Below are 23560 nucleotides of genomic sequence, written 5' to 3' on the forward strand. Positions count from 1 at the left end.
AAAAAGTAAACATCCCACATCTCACACCCCTCATTCCAGCAGGTGAGAAAATTATGATTATAAATACTCTCTCAACACCTCTTTGTCCATTGTGCATTCTGGCTTCGTTATCTCCATTAACACCTTAAGGTGGTGTCACACACAGCGACGACGACAACGACGTCACTGCTACGTCACCATTTTCTGTGACGTTGCAGCGACGTCCCGTCGCTGTCGCTGTGTGTGACATCCAGCAACGAGCTGGCCCCTGCTGTGAGGTCATTGCTCGTTGCTGAATGTCCTGCTTCATTTTTTGGTCGTCGCTCTCCCGCTGTGAAGCACACATCGCTGTGTGTGACAGCGAGAGAGCGACGAAATGAAGCGAGCAGGGAGCAGGAGCCGGCGTCTGGCAGCTGCGGAAAGCTGTAACCACTGTAAACATCGGGTAACCAAGGGAAGACCTTTCCCTGGTTACCCGATATTTACCTTCGTTACCAGCCTCCGCCGCTCTTGCTGCTAGTGCCGGCTCCTGCTCTGTGCACATGTAGCTGCAGTACGCATCGGGTAATTAACCCTATGTGTACTATAGGTAGGAGAGCAAGGAGCCAGCGCTAAGCAGTGTGTGCGGCTCCCTGCTCTCTGCACTGTGACATGTAGCTGCAGTACACATCGGGTTAATTAACCCGATGTGTACTGTAGCTAGGAGAGCAAGGAGCCAGCGCTAAGCAGTGTGCGCGGCTCCCTGCTCTCTGCACATGTAGCGACGTTATGATCGCTGCTGCGTCGCTGTGTTTGACAGCTAAGCAGCGATCATAACAGCGACTTATAAGGTCGCTGTTACGTCACAGAAAATGGTGACGTAACAGTGATGTCGTTGTCGCTATGTGTGACCCCAGCTTTACTGTACACACATCTTAGAATCATATTATGGCATCTATGTGATTGTCATATAGACACAGATAATTATGTGACTACATCTATATTTTGATTATTTACATACACAGATCTTATTACATTTGGACAAACGACCTATAGCCCAGGCCCACCCTCACACTGTTATAAAAGGCACCTGTCCACGACCTCAAACAGTCACACTCCAAACTCCACCATGGTGAAGACCAAACAAAATTGTAGCCCTGCACCAGGCTGAGAAGACTGAATCTGCAATAGGCAAGCAGCTTGGTGTGATGAAATCAACTGTGAGAGCAATAATAAGAAAATGGAAAACATAGAAGACCACTGATAAACTCCCTCGATCTGGGGCTCCACGCAAGATCTCACCCTATGGGGTCAAAATGATCACAGAATGGTGAGCAACAATCCCAGAACCACACGGGGGTACCTAGTGAATGACTTGCGTAGAGCTGGGAAAACCGTAACAAAGGCTACCATCAGTAACACTACGACGCCAGGGACTCAGATCCTGCAGTACCAGATGTGTTCCCCTGCTTAAGCCAGTACACCATCTGAAGTTTGGTAGAGAGCATTTGCATTATCTAGAAGAGTATTGGGAGAATGTCATATGGTCTGATGAAACCAAAGTACAACTGTTTGATACAAACACAACTTGTTGTGTTTGGAGGAGAGAAAATGTTGAGATGCATCCAAAGGACACCATACCTACTGTGAAGCATGAAGGTGGCAACATCATGCTTTGGGGCTGTTTCTCTGCAAAAGGATCAGGACGACTGATCCGTGTACATGAAAGAATGAATGGGGCCCATGTATTGTGAGATTTTGAGTGCAAACATCCTTCCATCAGCAAGGGCATTGAAGATGAAACGTGGCTGGGTCTTTCAGCATGATAATGATCCTAAGCACACCGCCAAGGCAACGAAGGAGTGGCTTCGTAAGAAGCATATGAAGGTCCTAGAGTGGCCTAGCCAAACCACAAAACATCACTGCTCTAGAGGAGATCTGCATGGAGGAATGGGCCAACATACCAACAACAGTGTGTGCCAACCTTATGAAGACTTACAGAAAATGTTTGACCTCTGTCATTGCAAACAAAGGATATATAACAAAATATTGAGATCAACTTTTATTGACTAAATACTTATTTTCCACCAAAATTTGCAAATAAAATCTTGCCAAATCAGACCAGATGATTTTCTGGATTTGTTCTCTCGTTTTGTCTCTCATAGTTGTGGTCACCTACAATGTCAATTACAGGCCTCATCTTTTTAAGTGGGAGAACTTGCACAATTGGTGGCTGACCAGCAGCTTCAACCTTTCATCACAGCCGCTCCGGTCCGTCTCTTGTGATTCGTGACCTACCAGCAGCTTTACTGTGTCATGGAGAGCGTCAGAAGTCACAACTCAATACTTTAGTTCTCTTTTTAGGTTAGATTTTTAGCTTTTACTTAAAATAAAGTAGTAATGTATTTGATGATTTGTCTTTTATACATTCTGCACAATTATAATGCAAGTGAGAAGGTTGACCATATCATTGTAATATAGATATTCCAACTCCAAGTTATATAACCATGATGGCTTAGGCCGCTTTCACACATCCGGTTTTTGCTGTGCGGCACAATCCGGCTCTTTGCAGAAAAAACGCAACCGGATTTTTTTTGCCGCCGGTTGCGTTTTTTCCGCATAGACTTTCATCAGAGTCGGATTGTGCCACATGGCCTTGCGTTGGTCCGGTTTTTGCCGAATGTGGCATATTTCGCCCAGGCAGGGGCCGGATGGAACGTTGCCTGGCACGTTTTTTTTTGTCCGGCAAAAAAACCCGCATCGCGCTGGATTCAGCCGATGCGGCGCTTTTTCCAATGCAAGCCTATGGACGCCGGATGCGTCAAAAAACGCATCCGGCCGCCGAATGCGGTTTTTTTGCACTGGGCATGCTCAGTAGCGTGCCGCAACCGGCAAAAACCGGACAAGCCGCATGTAAAAACGTATGCAAAGGATGTGTTTTTTTCCGCCGCATCCGTTGCATAGGTTTTAGAGCCGGATTTAGCCGCACTGCTAAAAGCGGGTGTGAAAAAGCAGCCTTATTTAATAAAGCAGATCAGGTGATATGTATTTGTGTAATGAGGGACGGTGATGCAGCCAGAGGTCACAATGCAATACAAGTCTATGAGAGCCTTGTTCTGGCTCTCAGAGAAGCATTGAGAGCTTCTGATGCAATTACTAACTTCTGGCCACTTAGTTTAGTAAGTTATATATAGTCACATGATGGTGTCGCAGGACCGGAGCAACGCTGGAATAAGATGAAAACGTCCGACAGTTATTATAAGAGGGGCAGCGGGCTTGTGTTTAAAGCAGTCTAGCCCTGAAGAAAAAACAAGATGCTGGAGGGGCTTTAACCCCTTCACCCTCGGCCAATTTTCCGTTTTGTTTTTTGCTCCCTTTCTTCCGAGAGCCGTAACTTTTTTATTTTTCTGTCAATATTGGCATATGAGGGTTCGGTTTTTTTGTACATGTCAATGAAACTAAGTTATACCATATAGTGTACTGGAAAACTGCAAAAAAATTCCAAATGCCAAAAAATTGCAAAAAAAAAAAAAAAGTGTGTTTGCATGATTGTTTTTGAGATATTTTATTCACAGTGTTCCCTATATGGTAAAACTGATGTGTCGGTGTGATGCCTCAGGTTGGTAAGTTCGTAAACACCAAACGGGCAGAGGTGGAACGCGGATCCACTCGTGCCTGTGAGGCACAGATCAGCTGTACAAATAAGCTGACATGTGCGAAGATCCCTCCCGGCAGAATTACACTGTAACTGCTTAGGACGTGATTTTACTGCCCGTGGCCGTTAAGGGTTAAATATTTCTGATTTATTAACCTTTTGGATTGAGCGACAGCACTTGTTCTGTAATAAAATGAATGAAAAATACAAATTACCTGTTTTGGTGCATTATTATTTGGTATTATTATTACATTATGTATTATTTGTCCCACCAGGCCTTAAGTGGTGTTTAGGGTGTAAAAGTAGCTGCAATCATTACAGTGACATCTAGATAGGGGCTGTAGATCACAGACGGCACAGTCCACCTCATACACTGAGTGTGAGACGTACATGTTTGCAACACGTCGGGATGGGGTAAAGAATTTTCACATACCTTAATCCTGTCTCCACCAAGTATGTCAAGGACCTTTCCTCTGTATGACATGGTGTCTGATCCCTTGATAATACAGCCTTCTCCTTTTTTCCAAGTGTAGGGAGCCATTAAACCTAAGCATTTAAATGAATTCTGGATCTCAACCATAAGCACACCAAGCTCGTTTTCTAAAAAGTAAAAGCACATGTAACAATAAAGCTTGTGTCAGTTTAGACAGCTATTTACATTTTTACACACACACACACACACACACACACACACACACACACACAGGTATACAGCACTATATGAAGAAAAACAAAAAAGTGACATACATCAATATGACAATATACCATATTTTTCGGACCATAAGACGCACCCCTGGGTTTAAAGGAGGAAAATAAAATTTGAAGACAAAAATGTGGTCATGGCACACTTATGGGGCGAGGATCTGCTGCTGAAACTGTTATAGGGGTAATGTCCCCAAATTCTCTACTAAGGTACCCCATCCTGGTAATGATCCTCCTGCCTTGTATATATATGTCCCTCATCCTGGTATAGCCCACATCCCGCTATATACTGCCATCCTGCTATATACTGTCATCCTGGTATGTGCTCCCATCCTGCTATATACCCCATCCTGGCATATGGCCGTATCCTGCTATATACCCCATCCTGGCATATGGCCGTATCCTGCTATATAACCCCATCCTGGTATGTACTCCCGTCCTGGTATATAATCCCATCCTGCTATATACCCCCACCCAGCTCTATACCCCAACCCTGCTATATACCCCGACCCTGCTATATACCCCATCCTGCTATATACCCCTATCCTGCTATATGGCAGCATCCTGTGGCACAGAAAAAAAAAACAAAAAACGTTTGTACTCCCCTTCCCTCACTCCCTGTAGCATCGCTCCTCCTCCTATCTGTGTTAGCAGCAGTGCCGCTGGAGTGTGGAGCCGGCCACGATACCTGCAGCATTGCGATGTCCTCCTGTCTGTGTTGGCCGCGGCTGCGTGTGGACACGTGCGCACAGCGATGACGTCATCGCTGTGAGCACCGCTAGTCTCCACACAGCCGCGGCCGGCACAGACAGGAGGACATCGCGGTGCTGTAGGAATCGTTGTCGGTGAGTACACTGATTCACTGCACCCCGCACTGATGATGCAGTGAATGCAGCCGCACATGATCACTCCAGGCTGTAGTTGCCAGGGGTGATCATACGCCGGCTGTTTACTATGCGCCCACAACCCCGCCCACCTGTCAGCGCCGGCTTCAGCGCTGAGAGATGGACGGGAGGATGGGCGTGCATATTAAATGAGCAGGCCCACGTGGTCACGACAGGCTGCTGCAGCCTGCTCATGCCCCCGATGACCCGCTCCACCGCAGCACCCTCATTTCCCCGCAGCCCTATATTCAGACTATAAGACGCAGGGGCACTTTCCCCCAACATTTGGTGCTGAAGCCATCTGCACCAGATTTCAGCACCAAATTTTCACATCCTGGCAGAAAACAACATTTTTATCTTACATTTTCCGGGCAAAAGATGCGGTAGTAATACGTTTTTTTTTTAAAGAAATAAAAAAAAAAAAAATCAAAACATCAAAACAAAAACAAACCTTAGTTTTTCTGCCAGTAGGTGCAAATTTGGTGTTTAAATCTGGTGCAGACGATTTTAGCACCAAAAGTGTACCTCCTGGCAGAAATCTGCAGCAAAAAGCCGAGGGAACGAAAAACGTGCCAAAAAAATGTGTAAAAAAAAAACCCAACACTTTTTTTGCCAGGAGGTGTACATCGAGTGCAAGAATATGATGTAAGAATTTCAGCACCAAATTTACATCACTTGGCCCAAAAATGTAAAAAAAACAACCCTTTTTTTCGGTCAGGAGGTGCAAATGTGGTGCTGAAATCTGGAGCAGACAATTTCAGCAACAAATGTGCACCTCCTGGCAGAAAACTGCGGCAAAAACGCCAGGTGTAGATTGGGTGCAGGAATGTGGAGCAAAAATTTCATCACCAAATCAGCATCTCTTGGCAAAAGTACTGCGGTTTTCTGCCAGGAGATACAGATTTGTGAACTTAGTGACCTCTCCTGAGGTCACGTTACCTGCAATCACAGGTGAAGGACCGTGGGAACCTCCAGCTATGACCGCAAATGACCTGAGTGACGTCACCACTCACGGCACAGCTCATTCATTCTGCACTCACAGCGGACAGTCGTGATGCTCTAGGGCCGCTCACTGTGATATTCAGATGTAGCAGAGCTGGAATCGCTGTGGGACCTCGTGTGGATTACATCAGACCTCGGGGAGGGGGGGTGTTGAGGTTAATAAATTGGTTAAAAAGGGTGCTCTTTTGCATTTTATTCCAAATAAAGGATTTTTTCAGTGTTTTACTGCCACTTACAGATTAGTGATGCGGGTGTCATACGCCTGTGCCATCACTAATCTGGGGTTTACTAGCAGCTGTGGGCTGTTATTAATCCCTCATTACACCGATTGCCACAGCATCAGGGAAATTTGAAAAGAGCTGGGTAAAGCGCTGGGATTGTCACATCTAATGGATGCGACAATTCCAGGCGGCTGGAGGCTGATATTTTTAGGCTGGGTCTTCCCAGCCTCAGAATACTAGCCCCCAGCTGCGGGGCTTTATCTTGGCTAGGTATCAAAATTGGTGGGAACCGCACGTCGGTTTATTTTATTTAATTAAAAAAAACAAAACACGTGTTTCCTTTTGATACACAGCCAAAATAAAACGCAGGGCTGGGGGATGTAGCCGGGGGCTTTTTCTGTGCTGGATATCAGAATACCGGGGAGACCCTGCACTGCTTTTAGTAATTTATTTTTTATACCACAATACTGACTGTAGATGTTGGCGTGTACCGCCTCCTTCCAGGAAGACGTCATGTCTACATGCCCCCATTGACATGACCGTGGCTGGTTCAAAATGCCGTCCGATGTTTCCAGCCAGAATAAACATTCTTTTTCTAAGCTCACGTGGGCATGGAGTGGTTTATAATAGAAGCAGGGGTCTGGCGGTGAGACACACAGATATAGACTGTGTAGGGGCGGGGGGGGCGAAGCTGCCCTTGCATGATAACGGTGGACAAGAGGAAACATCACCCCGCCACTAACCTGAAATGAGCCCATACATTCTAGGATCACAGTAGATTCTAAAGTGTAAGGGCTACTTCAGTTACACTGCGTTTCCCACCCACCTGCTGTCCTGGCGCTTGTATTTGGATGCAGTCAACTGACACACTGCCACTCAGGGTTGGGGTGTGACTGACTGTAATTTGCGGCCCAGGAAGTGAATGCAAAACCTGGGAGCAACGTACAGCCATGCCAGAGCCTTGGTAAAGTCCACCGCTTGCGCTCCCATTCCTCTATCCTTTCTACCACCATTTTTAATCTCAGGATTCTGATTCCCATAGACTTACATAAGGGCAGAATCTGGACCGGATCAGTTTTGTTTTTTTTAAAAAAAAGAGCAGTTTGCTTGCGAATCCGCCCTGCTATAGTTATGATGACTTTTTTTGGCACAGCTGAAAAGTATCAAGCAAGATGTTAAAGTATTATGCCACTTTTCTGTTAAAAAAAAATTATGCCAAAAAGGGGTCAAAAACAAGAAAATACTTAATTTTTGGAAAAATTAAGCAATTTCGGGTCAATTTGAAGAATTTAACAAAAAAACAAAAAAAAAAAACCAAAACAACAACGAATACCACAGAACCAAAAGAAAAAAACACGGAAAAAAATAAAAAAAAAAAAGAAGTGAGAGAAAAGAAACAAAAACCACACAATTGATGATATTGGGGCCTGAAACGTTCGGTGACTTCCAGTGTGATAACCTGGGCCTTAAGAATCTTTTTTTTTTTTTTTTTTCTTCCTCACTCAAAAACTGTATTAACAGCACTGATGAGAGTCGCAACCTTTACGCTCAGCTTTTTGGTGTGGCAGATTACTCTAGTCATGTTTAAGGGGTTAGGCACAACTTTCTTCCTTCGGTAGCAGAAACACTTAACCCCTTCAACGTCCTAGGTCTCCCTCCCAATGTGCCGAGCTCGCGTTTCTCCACACAGGTTGGCTGACCTGATCAGCAGACATATACAGCTAACAAGTGAGATCCACCTGTGCCAGTTACCCCCTTACATCACTCTTTCAAACTGACAGCATGATCTAACACATTCCGGCGCTGTTACCTGCCACCATTCGTGGCCCACGGGGAGCCAATGGGTTGTCATGGCGCAGGTTGATCTCCTCTTAGCTGCATATGCCTGCTGATTATATATGAGAGAGGAATAACCCAGGCTCGTCGCACAAGAACGCATTAAAGAAACAAACACGGCCAAGGACATATATATAAAAAGTCCTTGGTTGTGAAGGGGTTAAGAGCCCAACCACACTGGAAGAACTTGGTTGATTAAAAAAAGTGGAGATCCAGCAAAAGACCTTCTAAAAAATTCCAAACTTTGTTATACAATTATTAAAAAATAGTCCCAAGACGGTAGTACAAAAACCAGATAACCAAAGTGTCAAAAACAGACGCGTTTCAGATATTATTCCTTAGTCACTGTTTCAATTGGTGGAGAAAGGTTAAACTAGATGGACTTAGGTCTTTTTTCAACCTATGTAAAAAATCAAAGATGTGATCATGGTGGAGGATCTAATCCCATAAAGGATCAACAAAGTCAAAAGCTGATAAACTAATTAAAAAATAAAACAACAAATACAAAGAATTTATTATTTATACTGTAGTTTATGTAAAAAAATCTTGTGATCTCCTGGACCTTCAGGCAGTATATTTTGAGCCCATGTACCTTCTGGGAAAATAGTACCCAGAGTTTAAGGTGACTTCTCAAATTCTTATTAAACGTAACATTTGAAGACTGTAATTTTTTATTTCCTTGTCATCAGGAACTTGCGGTCATTAAAAGGAATTTTCAAAGAACTATTAAGTCTTTTGTCAGGAAAGCGTTTATAAGGTATGTCCTACCTCTTTATATGACGTGGGCTCAAAAGCTGAGCCTTCCACATACCCAACAAATGCCTGCTGGGTTACATGGTTGGAATATGCCTGTTAACTGAAGAGTGGAGATTGTTCCGATCAGTTTACTGCAGTTTATCCTATTTAAATACTGCTGTGAATCTCTAAGGCTATGTTCACACACTGCGTTTTTTACCTGCGTTTTGGGTCCGTTTTTGCTGCAGAAATTTCTTGAGAAATTCTTGTAACCTTTCTGCAGACATTCCCCAGCAAAACCTATGGCAAAAAAAATTAGCTGTGCACACACTGCGTTTTTTTCTTAAGAAAATTCTTTCAGTAGATTTTCTTAAGAAAAAGAATGAGCATGTCACTTCTTTTCTGCAGCTAACTGCGTTTTTTGCCATAGATAATTGGCACAATAACGCAGGGAGCAACCAACGGTAAAAACGCACCGAAAACGCGGCAAAAACGCACCGAAAACGCGGCAAAAACGCAGGTGCGTTTTTTAACGCAGGTGCACTAATCCTTCACTCTTAAGAAAGTTCTTAAGAAAAATCATTTTTCTAGTGTGAACATAGCCTAAAGCTGGGTTTACACACTGCAACATCGCAAAGGACATCGCTGTAACGTCACCGGTTTGGTGACGCAATAGCGACCTCCCTAAGTCTCTGCTAAGTCGCTGGTGAGCTGTCAAACAGGCAAACCTGTCCAACAACTCAACAGCGATCCGGACCTGCAGAGCGACCTAGCTGGTTGTTTGGGGACGTTGATAAGCAGCCTTTTGAAAGGGAAGTTGCTAACAAAGTCTCTGCAAAGTCTTTCACACACTGAAACTTTCCAGCGATGCTTGCTGCACAGCTGGAAACAAAGGACCTAGGAATGGTCCTGAACGATTTGTAACGATTACAACTTCACAGCAGGGGCCAGGTCGCTGATAGGTTTCACACACTGCAACATCGCAAACGACATCGCTATTGCGTCACAAAACCGGTGACGTTACAGCGATGTCCTTTGCGATGTTGCAGTGTGTAAACCCAGCTTAACAGTTGCAAAAAAATAAGGCAATTATGGGGTGCTAATGGGTCATTATGGCCATCTGAAGGCCCCCGTGGTTGCCACCCATCTGTGAAGCCTTGCCTGTGGCGAAACCTCATAGAATGTAATTTCGTAATAGCAAACGATTGCAACTTCCAGTCCCTTAAAAAAAATTGTAAAAATACTAACATTTAAATCACCCTACTGTTCCCTCAATTAAAAAAATGAAAATAAAAAATATAAGCATATATGAAATCGCTGTGTCTCAAAGTCTAAGCTATCAAAACAATCAATCTGAAGTTCAAGTTTTAAAGATGGGGGAGGGAATTGACATGCCATAACTGAGGATATCTGTTGCCAAACTTGCCCCAAAAGAAGGGAATTTTGTTTACTTACCGTAAATTCCTTTTCTTCTAGCTCCAATTGGGAGACTCAGACAATTGGGGTGTATAGCTATGCCTCCGGAGGCCACACAAAGTATTACACTAAAAGTGTAAAGCCCCTCCCCTTCTGCCTATACACCCCCCGTGCTCCCACGGTCTCCTCAGTTTTGGTGCAAAAGCAAGAAGGAGGAAAAAAATTATAAACTGGTTTAAAGTAAATTCAATCCGAAGGAATATCGGAGAACTGAAACCATTCAACATGAACAACATGTGTACACAAAAAAACAGGGGCGGGTGCTGGGTCTCCCAATTGGAGCTAGAAGAAAAGGAATTTACGGTAAGTAAACAAAATTCCCTTCTTTGTCGCTCCATTGGGAGACCCAGACAATTGGGACGTCCAAAAGCAGTCCCTGGGTGGGTAAATAATACCTCATAATAGAGCCGTAACGGCTCCGTCCTACAGGTGGGCAACCGCCGCCTGAAGGACTCGCCTACCTAGGCTGGCATCTGCCGAAGCATAGGTATGCACCTGATAGTGTTTCGTGAAAGTGTGCAGGCTCGACCAGGTAGCTGCCTGACACACCTGCTGAGCCGTAGCCTGGTGCCGCAAGGCCCAGGACGCTCCCACGGCCCTGGTAGAATGGGCCTTCAGCCCTGATGGAACCGGAAGCCCCGAGGAACGATAAGCTTCGAGAATTGGTTCCTTGATCCACCGAGCCAGGGTTGATTTGGAAGCTTGTGTCCCTTTACGCTGGCCAGCGACAAGGACAAAGAGTGCATCCGAGCGGCGCAGGGGCGCCGTACGAGAAATGTAGAATCTGAGTGCTCTCACCAGATCTAACAAGTGCAAATCCTTTTCACATTGGTGAACTGGATGAGGACAAAAAGAAGGTAAGGAGATATCCTGATTGAGATGAAAGGGGGATACCACCTTAGGGAGAAATTCCGGAACCGGACGCAGAACCACCTTGTCCTGGTGAAACACCAGGAAAGGGGCTTTGCATGACAGTGCTGCTAGCTCAGACACTCTCCGAAGTGAAGTGACTGCTACTAGGAAAACCACTTTCTGCGAAAGGCGTGCGAGAGAAATATCCCTCATTGGCTCGAACGGTGGTTTCTGAAGAACCATCAGCACCCTGTTCAGATCCCAGGGTTCCAACGGACGTTTGTAAGGAGGGACGATGTGACAAACCCCCTGCAGGAACGTGCGTACCTGTGGAAGTCTGGCCAGGCGCTTCTGAAAAAAACACAGAGAGCGCAGAGACTTGTCCCTTAAGGGAGCCGAGTGACAAACCCTTTTCCAATCCGGACTAAAGAAAGGACAGAAAAGTGGGCAAGGCAAATGGCCAGGGAGAAAAACCCTGAGCAGAGCACCACGACAGGAATATTTTCCACGTCCTGTGGTAGATCTTGGCGGACGTTGGTTTCCTAGCCTGTCTCATAGTGGCAATGACCTTTTGAGATAATCCTGAAGACGCTAAGATCCAGGACTCAATGGCCACACAGTCAGGTTGAGGGCCGCAGAATTCAGATGGAAAAACGGCCCTTGAGACAGCAAGTCTGGTCGGTCTGGTAGTGCCCACGGTTGGCCGACCGTCAGATGCCACAGATCCGGGTACCACGACCTCCTCGGCCAGTCTGGAGCGACGAGGATGGCGCGGCGGCAGTCTGCCCTGATCTTGCGTAACACTCTGGGCAACAGTGCCAGCGGAGGAAACACATAAGGGAGTTGAAACTGCGACCAATCCTGAACTAAGGCGTCTGCCGCCAGAGCTCTGTGATCGTGAGAACGTGCAATGAATGCCGTGACCTTGTTGTTGTGCCGGGACGCCATTAGGTCGACGTCCGGCATCCCCCAGCGGCAACAGATCTCCTGAAACACGTCCGGGTGAAGGGACCATTCCCCTGCGTCCATGCCCTGGCGACTGAGAAAATCTGCTTCCCAGTTTTCCACGCCCGGGATGTGAACTGCGGAGATGGTGGAGGCCGTGGCTTCCACCCACATCAAAATCCGCCGGACTTCCTGGAAGGCTTGCCGACTGCGTGTTCCTCCTTGGTGGTTGATGTAAGCCACCGCTGTGGAGTTGTCCGACTGAATTCGGATCTGCTTGCCTTCCAGCCACTGCTGGAACGCTTTTAGGGCCAGATACACTGCCCTGATCTCCAGAACATTGATCTGAAGCGAGGACTCTTGCCGAGTCCCCGTACCCTGAGCCCTGTGGTGGAGAAAAACTGCTCCCCACCCTGACAGACTCGCGTCCGTCGTGACCACCGCCCAGGATGGGGGTAGGAAGGATTTCCCCTTCGATAATGAAGTGGGAAGAAGCCACCACCGAAGGGAAGCTTTGGTTGCCTGAGAGAGGGAGACGTTCCTGTCGAGGGACGTCGGCTTCCTGTCCCATTTGCGTAGGATGTCCCATTGAAGGGGACGCAGGTGAAACTGCGCGAAAGGGACTGCCTCCATTGCTGCCACCATCTTCCCCAGGAAGTGCATGAGGCGCCTCAAGGGGTGTGACTGACCTTGAAGGAGGGATTGCACCCCCGTCTGTAGTGAACGCTGCTTGTTCAGCGGAAGCTTCACTATCGCTGAGAGGGTATGAAACTCCATGCCAAGGTATGTCAGCGATTGGGCCGGTGTCAGATTTGACTTTGGAAAATTGATGATCCACCCGAAACTCTGGAGAGTCTCCAGAGTAGCGTTGAGGCTGTGCTGGCCTGCCTCTTGAGAGGGTGCCTTGACCAGCAGATCGTCTAAGTAAGGGATCACCGAGTGACCCTGAGAGTGGAGGACCGCTACTACTGTAGCCATGACCTTGGTGAAAACCCGTGGGGCTGTCGCCAGGCCGAACGGCAGTGCCACGAACTGAAGGTGTTCGTCTCCTATGGCGAAGCGCAGGAAGCGCTGATGCTCTGGAGCAATCGGTACGTGGAGATAAGCATCTTTGATATCGATCGATGCAAGGAAATCTAGAGCTGAACTCTATCCTGTAACCGTGAGACAGAATGTCTCTCACCCAACGGTCTTTTACCTGTGGCAGCCAGGTGTCGCAAAAGCGGGAGAGCCTGCCACGACCGAGGATGCGGTGTGAGGAGGCCGTAAGTCATGAGGAAGCCGCCTTGGTAGCGGCACCTCCGGCGGTCTTTTTAGGGCGTGACTTAGACCGCCATGAATCGGAGTTCCTCTGATCCTTCTGAGGCCTTTTGGACGAGGAGAATCGGGACTTGCCCGCACCCCGAAAGGACCGAAACCTCGACTGTCCCCTCCTCTGTTGGGGTATGTTTGGTTTGGCCTGGGGTAAGGATGTTTCCTTTCCCTTGGATTGTTTGATGATTTCATCCAATCTCTCACCAAACAAACGGTCGCCAGAAAATGGCAAACCGGTTAAGCACTTTTTGGAAGCCGAATCTGCCTTCCATTCCCGCAGCCACAAGGCCCTGCAACCGCCGTACGGCTCGCAGAGTCCAGGACAGCATTAATAGCGTAGGACGCAAATGCCGACGTTTGAGAGGTTATGGACGCCACTTGCGGCGCAGACGTACGTGTGAGTGCGTCAATTTGCGCTTGACCCGCTGAGATAGCTTGGAGTGCCCATACGGCTGCGAATGCTGGAGCAAAAGACGCGCAGATAGCTTCATAGATGGATTTCAACCAGAGCTCCATCTGTCTGTCAGTGGCATCCTTGAGAGAAGCCCCATCTTCAACTGCAACTATGGATCTAGCCGCCAGTCTGGAGCTTGGAGGATCCACCTTGGGACACTGAGTCCAGCCCTTGACCACGTCAGGGGGGAAGGGATAACGTGTATCCTTAAGGCGCTTGGAAAAACGCTTATCTGGACAAACTCTGTGTTTCTGGACTGCCTCTCTGAAGTCAGAGTGGTCCAGAAACATACTCGTTGTATGCTTGGGAAACCTGAAACGGAATTTCTCCTGCTGAGAAGCTGACTCCTCTACTGGAGGAGCTGAGGGAGAAATATCCAACATTTGATTTATGGACGCGATAAGATCATTCACTATGGCGTCCCCATCAGGAGTATCAAGGTTGAGAGCGGCCTCAGGATCAGAATCCTGATCAGCTACCTCCGCTTCATCATACAGAGAGTCCTCCCGCTGAGACCCTGAACAATGTGATGATGTCGAGGGGATTTCCCAGCGAGCTCGCTTAGGCGGTCTGGGGCTGCGGTCCATGTCAGAGACCTCACCCTGGGATCTATGAGACACCCCGGGAGGACATTGTTGTTCCAACAGAGGGGAACCAGGGGGAAATGATTCCACAGTGCCCCTGGTCTGAGATACCGGTCTGGACTGCAAAGCTTCTAGTATCTGAGCCATAGTCTCAGAAAGTCTTTCAGTAAAAACTGCAAACTCCGTCCCTGTCACCTGGACAGTGTTAGCAGGTGGCTCCCCCTGGGCCACCCTTAGCAGAGGCTCCGGCTGAGCAAGTGCAACAGGGGCCGAGCACTGTACACAATGAGGGTCAGTGGAACCTGCCGGTAGTGAAGCCTTACATGCGGCGCAGGCAGCATAGTAAGCCTGTGTTTTGGCACCCTTGCTTCTTGTGGACGCCATGCTGTTGTCTCCCCTGAGCAACCCAGGAGGGTATGTAGCCAAAAATCAACCGTGCACTATACAGTGTAAAGTATAGCCTATAATCATATAATCTATAAGTACACTTCTGCACAAGTGGGGCCAGCACCTCAGGTGCTGCTTACCGCCCGCTCAAAGCGGTTGTGTGGTCACCAGAATCCCTGCCTGGGTCTCCCAGAGCTTGTCTCCCCTCTCCAGCGTCAGAAGAGCTGACAGGAATGGCTGCCGGCGTCCTGAGGAGAGGAGGGGGCCGTGGGCGTGCCCTGGAAAGTGCGGGAATCTGGTGCCCCACTGTGCACAGTGAGGGGGGTGGAGTATGCAAAGCATGTTCCAGCCCTCAGTGCTGATGTCCTGTACAGCGTCCCGCCCTTCCCCTGACTGGCAGGCCTGGGGGCGGGAAAAGAATGAGACTAGGCCGCAAAAGCCGGGGACTAAAGTTATAAGCGCGGCCGCCGTATAAGCGCGGTCGGCGCGGTAGTCCCCGGCGTACTAACAGTCCCAGCCGCGCCGCAGAGTAAACATGGCAGCGGCGGTCAGCGCGGTAGTCCCCAGTAAACTAACACACCCAGCCACGCTGCAGTGTGTGATGGCACAAGCGCGGTCAGCGCTGCGGTCCCCGGCGCACTAACACACCCAGCAATGCTGGAGTGTTTCTGTGCACGGTCCCCACGGGGACACAGAGTACCTGAAAGTAGCAGGGCCATGTCCCTGACGATACTCGGCTCCTTATCCAGCAGTCCAGGAGCTGTGGATGGAGCACGGTCTCAGTGCCTGGAGACCGATAGGGATCCCACTTCACCCAGAGCCCTAAGGGGGATGGGGAAGGAAAACAGCATGTGGGCTCCAGCCTCCGTACCCGCAATGGATACCTCAACCTTAACAACACCGCCGACAAGAGTGGGGTGAGACGGGAGCATGCTGGGGGCCCTATTAAGGGCCCTCTTTTCTTCCATCCGACATAGTCAGCAGCTGCTGCTGACTAAGCTGTGGAGCTATGCGTGCATGTCTGCCTCCTTCGCACAAAGCATAAAAACTAAGGAGCCCGTGGGAGCACGGGGGGTGTATAGGCAGAAGGGGAGGGGCTTTACACTTTTATTGTAATTCTTTGTGTGGCCTCCGGAGGCATAGCTATACACCCCAATTGTCTGGGTCTCCCAATGGAGCGACAAAGAAAATTGCAATAAAAGCAATCAAAATGTCGCATGTAACCATCCAGAATGTTAAAAAAAAAAAAATAACTCCAGCTCTTCACTCTTAAAACAAACCCCTCATGCAGATCCATGAATTTAGAAAAAAAAAATATACAAAGCCCAGAAAAAGGCAACTTTTTTTTTTACATTAAAAAAAACAAAACAAACAAAAACAAAACAAAACCTCACTAAATCAAAAAAGGAAAAAAAAATATACAAAGTTTGGAATAAAGGGGGCTTTACACGCGACATCGCTAACGAGATGTCGTTGGGGTGACGGAATTCGTGACGCACATCTGAAATAGCTAGCGACGTTGTTGCGTGTGAAACATACGAACAACCGCTAACTATCAAAAATACTCACCTAATCGTTGACACGTAGTTCTAATCACAAATATCGTTGCTGTTGCAGGACGCAGGTTGTTCGTCGTTCCTAAGGCAGCAGACATCGCTATGTGTGACACCGCAGGAATGAGAAACACCTTACCTGCGTCCTCAGGCAACGAGGTGGGCGTCACTTTCTTTCAGCTGCTCTACACCCCTCCGCTTCAATTGGATGGCTGCCGTGTGATGTCGCTGTGACGCCGCACGAAACGCCCCCTTAGAAAGGAGGCGGTTTGCCGGCCACAGCGACGTCGCTAGGCAAGTATGTGTGACGGGTCCGAGCGATTTGCCCGTGACGCACAACCGATGGGGGCGGCTGCTTTCACCAGCGACATTGCTAGCAATGTCGCTGCATGTAAAGCAGTCTTTAATCATACTGACCTGGAGACTCATGTTGCTAGGTCATTTATACTTCACGAACACTGGAGAAATTAAGCCCAAAAAGCAATGGGGGAGTTTTTCTTGCCAATTAAATCTTATTTTTGTATTCCATTATTATATTGAAATAAATGCTTTTGAAACGCTATGTCGATGGAAAAAAAATAGGAAAAAGAAGTTGCCGTATTTTTTGATTTTACGCGTCTCAAATTTAGAGGAAGAAAATAAGAATTTTTTTTTTTTTAAGTTTAAAATGAGGGTCTGTCTTATAATCCTAATGCTCTCCAGGGGGGAGCAGTGGTAGTGTCGTGGCTCAAGGGGGCAGGGTCATTGATGCTGCGGGTACAGAGGAGGGGGTGTTGCGGCTAAGGAGGATCGGCGATACTGCAGGCTCGGTGGTGTCGCGGCGGGTGCAACTGATCTGCGGTGTTAGGTGCGCTGCTGATCAAATAGATGGGCCAGGAGATTAAAAGAATTTTGTATTTATTATGGTTAAAAGATAACAGTTGATGGACACTATGCGTTACGGGGGAGAACCGTCACCTTCATCTTTAAATCTCCTGGCCCATCTGTTTGATCAGCAGCGCACCGAACACCAAATTTTTTTTCTTTTACTTCTGATTTATATGTGCTGAAGCGATTAGACACCACGTGTTGGTGAGTCATTGACCTACTCTCCCTGTGTGCTCACCACACAGCAGCGGACTCAGATACCTGCGTGGAAGTTTACAGGACACTTCTCTTCAGCCCACACCATCGGATCAACTCTGAACAGTGCTCCCTATCTCCTGGACACCATCCCACCTGGACACCATCCCGGGTGGTAGCATCATTATCCAACAAACAGGGAAAATCCTGTACCTGTGGTTACACACCTGTAGCAAAACAATTCCAGGTGAGTGGATTACACTATAGCATTAGTTTGTCAGTAAGAAGCTTCACAGAAGTGCTCCCCCTCTTTTCTCTCTCTTATTGATCTGACTGCGGGCTCCATTGAATCGCCCGCGGTTGACGAGATGAACTTCAAGAAAATGGCAGCGTAGGTGGCGCATGCGCAGGTAGGATTCAGTGGCCATTTTCTTGAAGTCCATTGCGTCAATCTGTGTATGCGCTGCGGCCATTTTCTTGAAATCAATTGCATCAACCTTGGACGATTAAATGGAGCTCGCAGTCAGATCAATGCACCCGCCGCTGAGACACCCCCCGTTCTGTGACCCTCCTGAGCTGCCCCACTGAGCCCTCAGTATCGCCGACCCCGCTCCACCACCGCCGCCCCGGTAAACCATATATGCACTATAAGACACACCCTCATTTTAGCATTTTGGTTTTTTTATTGGGGGGGGGGGAAGAGAGGAGTGCATCTTATAATCCGGAAAATACGGTAACCGCTTTTGGTAGAAGTGGAGGAAAACATGAGAGCAAAAACAAAAAATACCTTTAGCAGGAAGAGGTTAATGGCTCAGACAAGGTATAGGCCATCTATGTGTGATGTAAGCCGAACGGTAGGCCATAAATTATACACGTCACACTAAACTTACACTCTCCACATCACTGACATTCAGTATTTTCTCACATAAAACAAAAACAAGATTATATATAACACATATGTAATTTTTCGTGGCTGCGATGTTTTTATGTAGTAAAATAGAAAGTATTACCAAAACATTCCTGGATTACATAGATGATTCCATCGTCACCGACGTGACTGACTTTAGCTGAAAAAGTGTTCTCATCAGGCAGCACAGGCGGCAGGTACGGTTCATCGACTATCGGCTCCATCGCTGGCTTTTCAGGGAGTGCAGCGTTACTAGGCTCACTTAATACTTTCTTGGTGCTCAGTGGCGGAGAATCACTGGTAATGCTTTCCTTTGGATCATGCAGTTTAAGATCACTCTCACAAATACTTGTACTTTTGTCACTTGTTTCTAACAGGGACTTGTGTGGTTTTAACCTGTAAATAAAACAAGTGATACTCATCAAGTGTAATTTATAGAAGAAAAAAAGCAAACATTCTGTATGTTGGGATAGCAAAGTAAGAAACTATGGGAAAATATTCTTCTATTCTGCCAAGTACAATCGGGGTTGGCTCAAAATCTAATGTGCTGAAAATTGTTAAGTGCTTGTACAAATCAGCAACTTTGCAATTTACTTCTTAAAGGGAACCTGTCAGGTCCCATATGCGTTCTAATCTAGAAGCAGGGTGATGTGTGTCCTAGTAAGCCCTTCCTACCTATCCCTGTGTTGTAATATTGTGTAATACGAATGTATAAAAATATGTTTTATTACTTACATGTTCCCTATGTAAATGATCAGAGGGTCTAGTCCCCTGGGCATCGCATCGCCCTGTGGGTGATTCCATGGATTTACATGAGCGACGTCACTATCAGCTCCTTGAGATCTTGCACATGCGCACTTGCAATTCCCACAGCCTTGTTATCTAGGTGCTCGCTTCTCTGCTTCAGATGCGCTCTGCGCATGGTCGGAACTGCAGGAGTCTTCTGATCATACGGAGTGCACGTCTGAAGATGACAAGCAAGCACCCAGATAACAAGGTTTCGGGAACAGCAAGTGCGCACATGCGGGATCTCAAGGAGCTGATGGTGACATCGCGCATGTAAATGCATGGTATCACACCCACAGGGGCGTGATACCGCGGAAACCATGCAAACGCCCACAGGGCGATGTGACGCCCTGGGGACTAGAGCCTCTGATTATTTACATAGGGAACATGTAAGTAATAAAAGGTATTTTTATACATGCACAATACACAATATTACAACACAGGGATGGGTAGGAAGGAGTTACTAGGCCACACATCACACTGCTTGTAGGTCAGAACACATAAGGCACTTGACAGGTTCCCTTTAAGAAAAATACTTTTCATTTTTAAGAAGAGGGACTTTTAATTCTATTGTGTGCAACCTACTATTACTGGAACCATGTGGTCTCAGGTCACCTATCTAAGGAGCTTCATAGCCTGCTTACACCACTCTGAGGACGACCAGATTGCTGGATCCGACAATCATCAGGTCCTGCACTTCTCCTATGCTGTAGAGGCAAAAGCAGTCTCTGGCAGGAGCCTGGGAAAATGCTCAGTTCGGACCAACAGCATGTCCATGCCGGTGAGCCAAACTGTCAATCGTAAACAGAACATTCCCCCTACAAAGCAGGAAGCCTGGAGGCAGAAGAGGGGAGCACTCCTGAAGAAAAAGGTTTAGACAACCACTTTAAGGTTATGTGCGCACGTTGCTTTTTTGTGTGCTTCTATTCTGCGTATAAAAAACTATGCTTTGGCACAAAAAAAGCAGCTGAAAAAAGAAGGATTTTTGTGTACTCACCGTAAAATCTCTTTCTCTGAGTCTTCATTGGGGGACACAGGACCATGGGTTATGCTGCTGTCACTAGGAGGCTGACACTAAGTAAACAGAAAAAGTTAGCTCCTCCCCAGCAGTATAACCCCTGAGCCGGAGGCGGGCTCAATCAGTTTAGTGCACAAGCAGTAGGAGGAGAACCAAACAATCCTGAATAAAACAAGGTAAGAAACTATGACGATCATTCGTGTGACCAGTGACCTGGGAAAACAGGCACTGGGGCAACAGGCATGTCCTATATAACAAAAAACACAAGCAGGGTGGGTGCTGTGTCCCCCAATGAAGACTCAGAGAAAGAGATTTTACGGTGAGTACACAAAAATCCTTCTTTCTCTATCGTTTCATTGGGGGACACAGGACCATGGGACGTCCAAAAGCAGTCCCTGGGTGGGAAGAAAAAACCATCACCGGAGTGGGCTTGACCCAGACCTACAAGCGCCTAATGTTGCAACAGGTGTGCCAATGCCACCCGCAAACCCTACGCCAAGACTGGCCTCTGCCAAGCTCGGGTGTGAACCTGGTAGAAAATAGTCAAGGTATGCCAGCTAGAGCGGGTGGCGGACCAGGGGACCTGGTCGATCTACGACTGGAGTCCAATCTTTCAAGGGTGCCCCCTTGCCCGGTAGACCGCGGCGGAAGTCCGTCCTTCATGCGATAGTCTACACCTATGGAGGAAAAGCTCCATGTGAAATTCTGGCCCTTGGCGCCGGCACACGCTTCTTGGGCAAGGGTGAAAGAATGTATTGACGACCGGCGTAACCGAAAGATGGTGTCCTGCAGACACGAAAAACTGAGGGCTCGCACTAGCCCTGGAACGAACTATGCCCCTTTGTGGCTGGGAGAGGAGCCTAGAGCCGAAAGACCGAAACCCAAAGTCCTCTGCTGGAAGGAACAGCGAGGTGTCTTGGACAGAAACGAAAGGTTCTGGCTGGAGCCCCCCCTTGTCCTGTTGGCGGAGCCGGAAAATGGGGAAAAAACGACGAGAGGGCTGACCGCCCTGATGCCGTCTGTAACAACCCGATGGCCATGAGGAGCCCACCTATCAAAACAGGTGGTAGCAGGGAAAAAAGGGGAACCTTGAGCGAACCCATCACTGGATTCAGGTCCCACATTTCTAGTGAACGATGAAATAAAATCTTCAAGGAAACTTGATTCCCGGCCCTCTTCAATATCTGCCATCATCTTGCCCACCGTCCTGACGAGCCAGCATCCGGGATCCCCTGATGAGGCTATGTAACTTGGGACTTCTGAGCCCTGGTAGAATAGAGGGGCCCCGACACGGAAGAATTTTGCGGTCTGGAAGGGGCCACGGGGCATTTGCGAGGAGATGAGTAAAATATGTGAAACTATGCTCGCCTGGGTCACTCCCGATCTATCGCTTGCCTTGGTCCATCTTGAGAACCCTTGAGATCATAGGAAGCCGCGGGCAGATGCACGAGAGCCTGAACAGGCTACACGACCGGACTAGGGCGTCGACATCTAGTCCGGAGCAGGTGCATACTCTAAGCACCCTTGACTGAGACTTGGATCGGAAGGCCAAAAATGGTCCACGACCAGAGGTCTTCCTTCGCCAGCGATCTGGCTGGTGATTTCCGCGTTGGAGCCCTTTACCTACGGGAGGTCCATCCTACCGCGGACATCGGCCGTCCAAACGTCCCCGCTAGGGATGTGCTGCCGAGATTAGCGAGTGAAGGGACCCGTCCCAGAGCAAGATCTTCTTGGCCTCTTCCCTTGCCATGACACTCACTGCATCTTCCTGGTGGATGATGTAATCACCGCTGTGGCATGGTCCGACTGGAACCTGGCTGGGTCACCGCGACCTAGAGAAGAAATTGTAACTGGGCTAACCAGCTGCCTCTGAAGTCCGGAATGTTGAAGGAGAGACGACGCTCTAGGAGTGTCCCTCGGGACCCTGCCGAGGAATGGTGGGATAGCATACCCTAGCACGGGAGGCTGGTGACGGTTGATAATAAGCTCCAGGGGAGGAAAGGAAGCTTTCCAGGGATGGTTGCGAAGACTGGTCCGCTAGGAGGGGATTGACGGGTCACCCGCGAAGACGGAACCTTCCTGTCTCCGTTCCTCAGCGTGCTCCATTGGAGAGTCCGGGATGAAATCTGGTATGTGCACCGTCGCTACCACCGCCACAGGCTGTGAAGGAGCCAAAAAACCGAAGGGAAGAAACGGGCACGGGAGGCAAAAAGCACGTGGGGCTCTGTGTCAGGAGACCGCAGCCATGCCAGGCGGAGATGGCTGTTGTAGGGATAAAGGCTTTCAGACGGGTTTGCGTGAGGGAACGAAACCTGGTGCATCAGGGCCGATGCCGGGAAGGGGATATACCCTTCTCTTACGTAGCCTAGGGGGGAGAGTAGCCTACCCTGACGTAGCCTAGGGATAAACTAGACTCGACCTATCTCCGAAAGGGCGTTCCCGAAAGTCGGAAAAAAAGTCAGGGACTTCCTAGATGTCGAATCTGCGTTCCTGATCCCGAGTCAGAGGTCTCGATGGTGGGAACACTGATGCTAGAGGTTCAGGCCGGGTAGTGGGCAGACATCAGCTTTGTGAAAAGAGGGTACTCACTCAAGAGGAGACCCAGCCCTGGGTCGGCATAGGTGAGACGTGGACCGCTGCGTATGGTGTCCGGGAAATCCCTGCGGAGCGGCACGATAGTGACGAGAAGCCCGGAGGAACCCAGGCGGGTCGCATAAAGGGTAGCGTGCCGCTTCCTTTCTGAGCCCCCTTCGAGAAGGGGCAAGACAAATAAACGGACTTACCACTGGGAAAAATCACGTCCGGGGATTATCCATGATCACGTAGTCACCGTGCCAACTGGCTGTCCACTGAAAACAACCGTAGTGGCCCCCACCTTGCTTCCTGCAAAGAGGCATGCCCCCTTTCTCCAGAGCCCTTTGGGGGGATGAAATGACAATAACACGACTTACCACTGGTAAACGCCGTGTCTGGTTGCCGTCTGTGATCATTAGCGACTCCAGTATAGTGTGCCCCTTCTCTTCCGAAATCGCCTTGGAGAAGGGAAAAAAGACAATGACAAGACTTACTGCTGGTCAACTCCGTGTCCGGTAGCTGTCTGTGAGCCCGTGGTAACTCAGCGAGCTCTGGATGCCGTCTGATCACATCAGGGACTGCTTCAAATGTCTTAAGGGAGACCTGCATGCACGGAGAGAAGAGGGCTGTCCGCAGCCTTACGGCTTGACTCACC

General features: G+C 48.3%; 1 protein-coding gene across 1 annotated transcript in view; it reads right to left on the bottom strand.

Annotated features, from left to right (window-relative positions):
• The window catches only part of RNF17 (ring finger protein 17), a 733334-nt gene that overhangs the window by 141314 nt on the left and 568460 nt on the right, over window positions 1-23560 (bottom strand). Inside the window, exons 27-28 of the mRNA XM_075331310.1 lie at window positions 18631-18923; window positions 4047-4213 (exon numbers count right to left, since the gene is read on the bottom strand). Of these exons, the coding sequence (XP_075187425.1) occupies window positions 4047-4213; window positions 18631-18923 (460 nt within the window). The remainder of the gene's footprint in view (window positions 1-4046; window positions 4214-18630; window positions 18924-23560) is intronic.

The sequence above is a fragment of the Anomaloglossus baeobatrachus genome, assembly GCF_048569485.1.
Source record: "Anomaloglossus baeobatrachus isolate aAnoBae1 chromosome 2 unlocalized genomic scaffold, aAnoBae1.hap1 SUPER_2_unloc_1, whole genome shotgun sequence".
Taxonomy (NCBI): Eukaryota; Metazoa; Chordata; class Amphibia; order Anura; family Aromobatidae; genus Anomaloglossus; species Anomaloglossus baeobatrachus.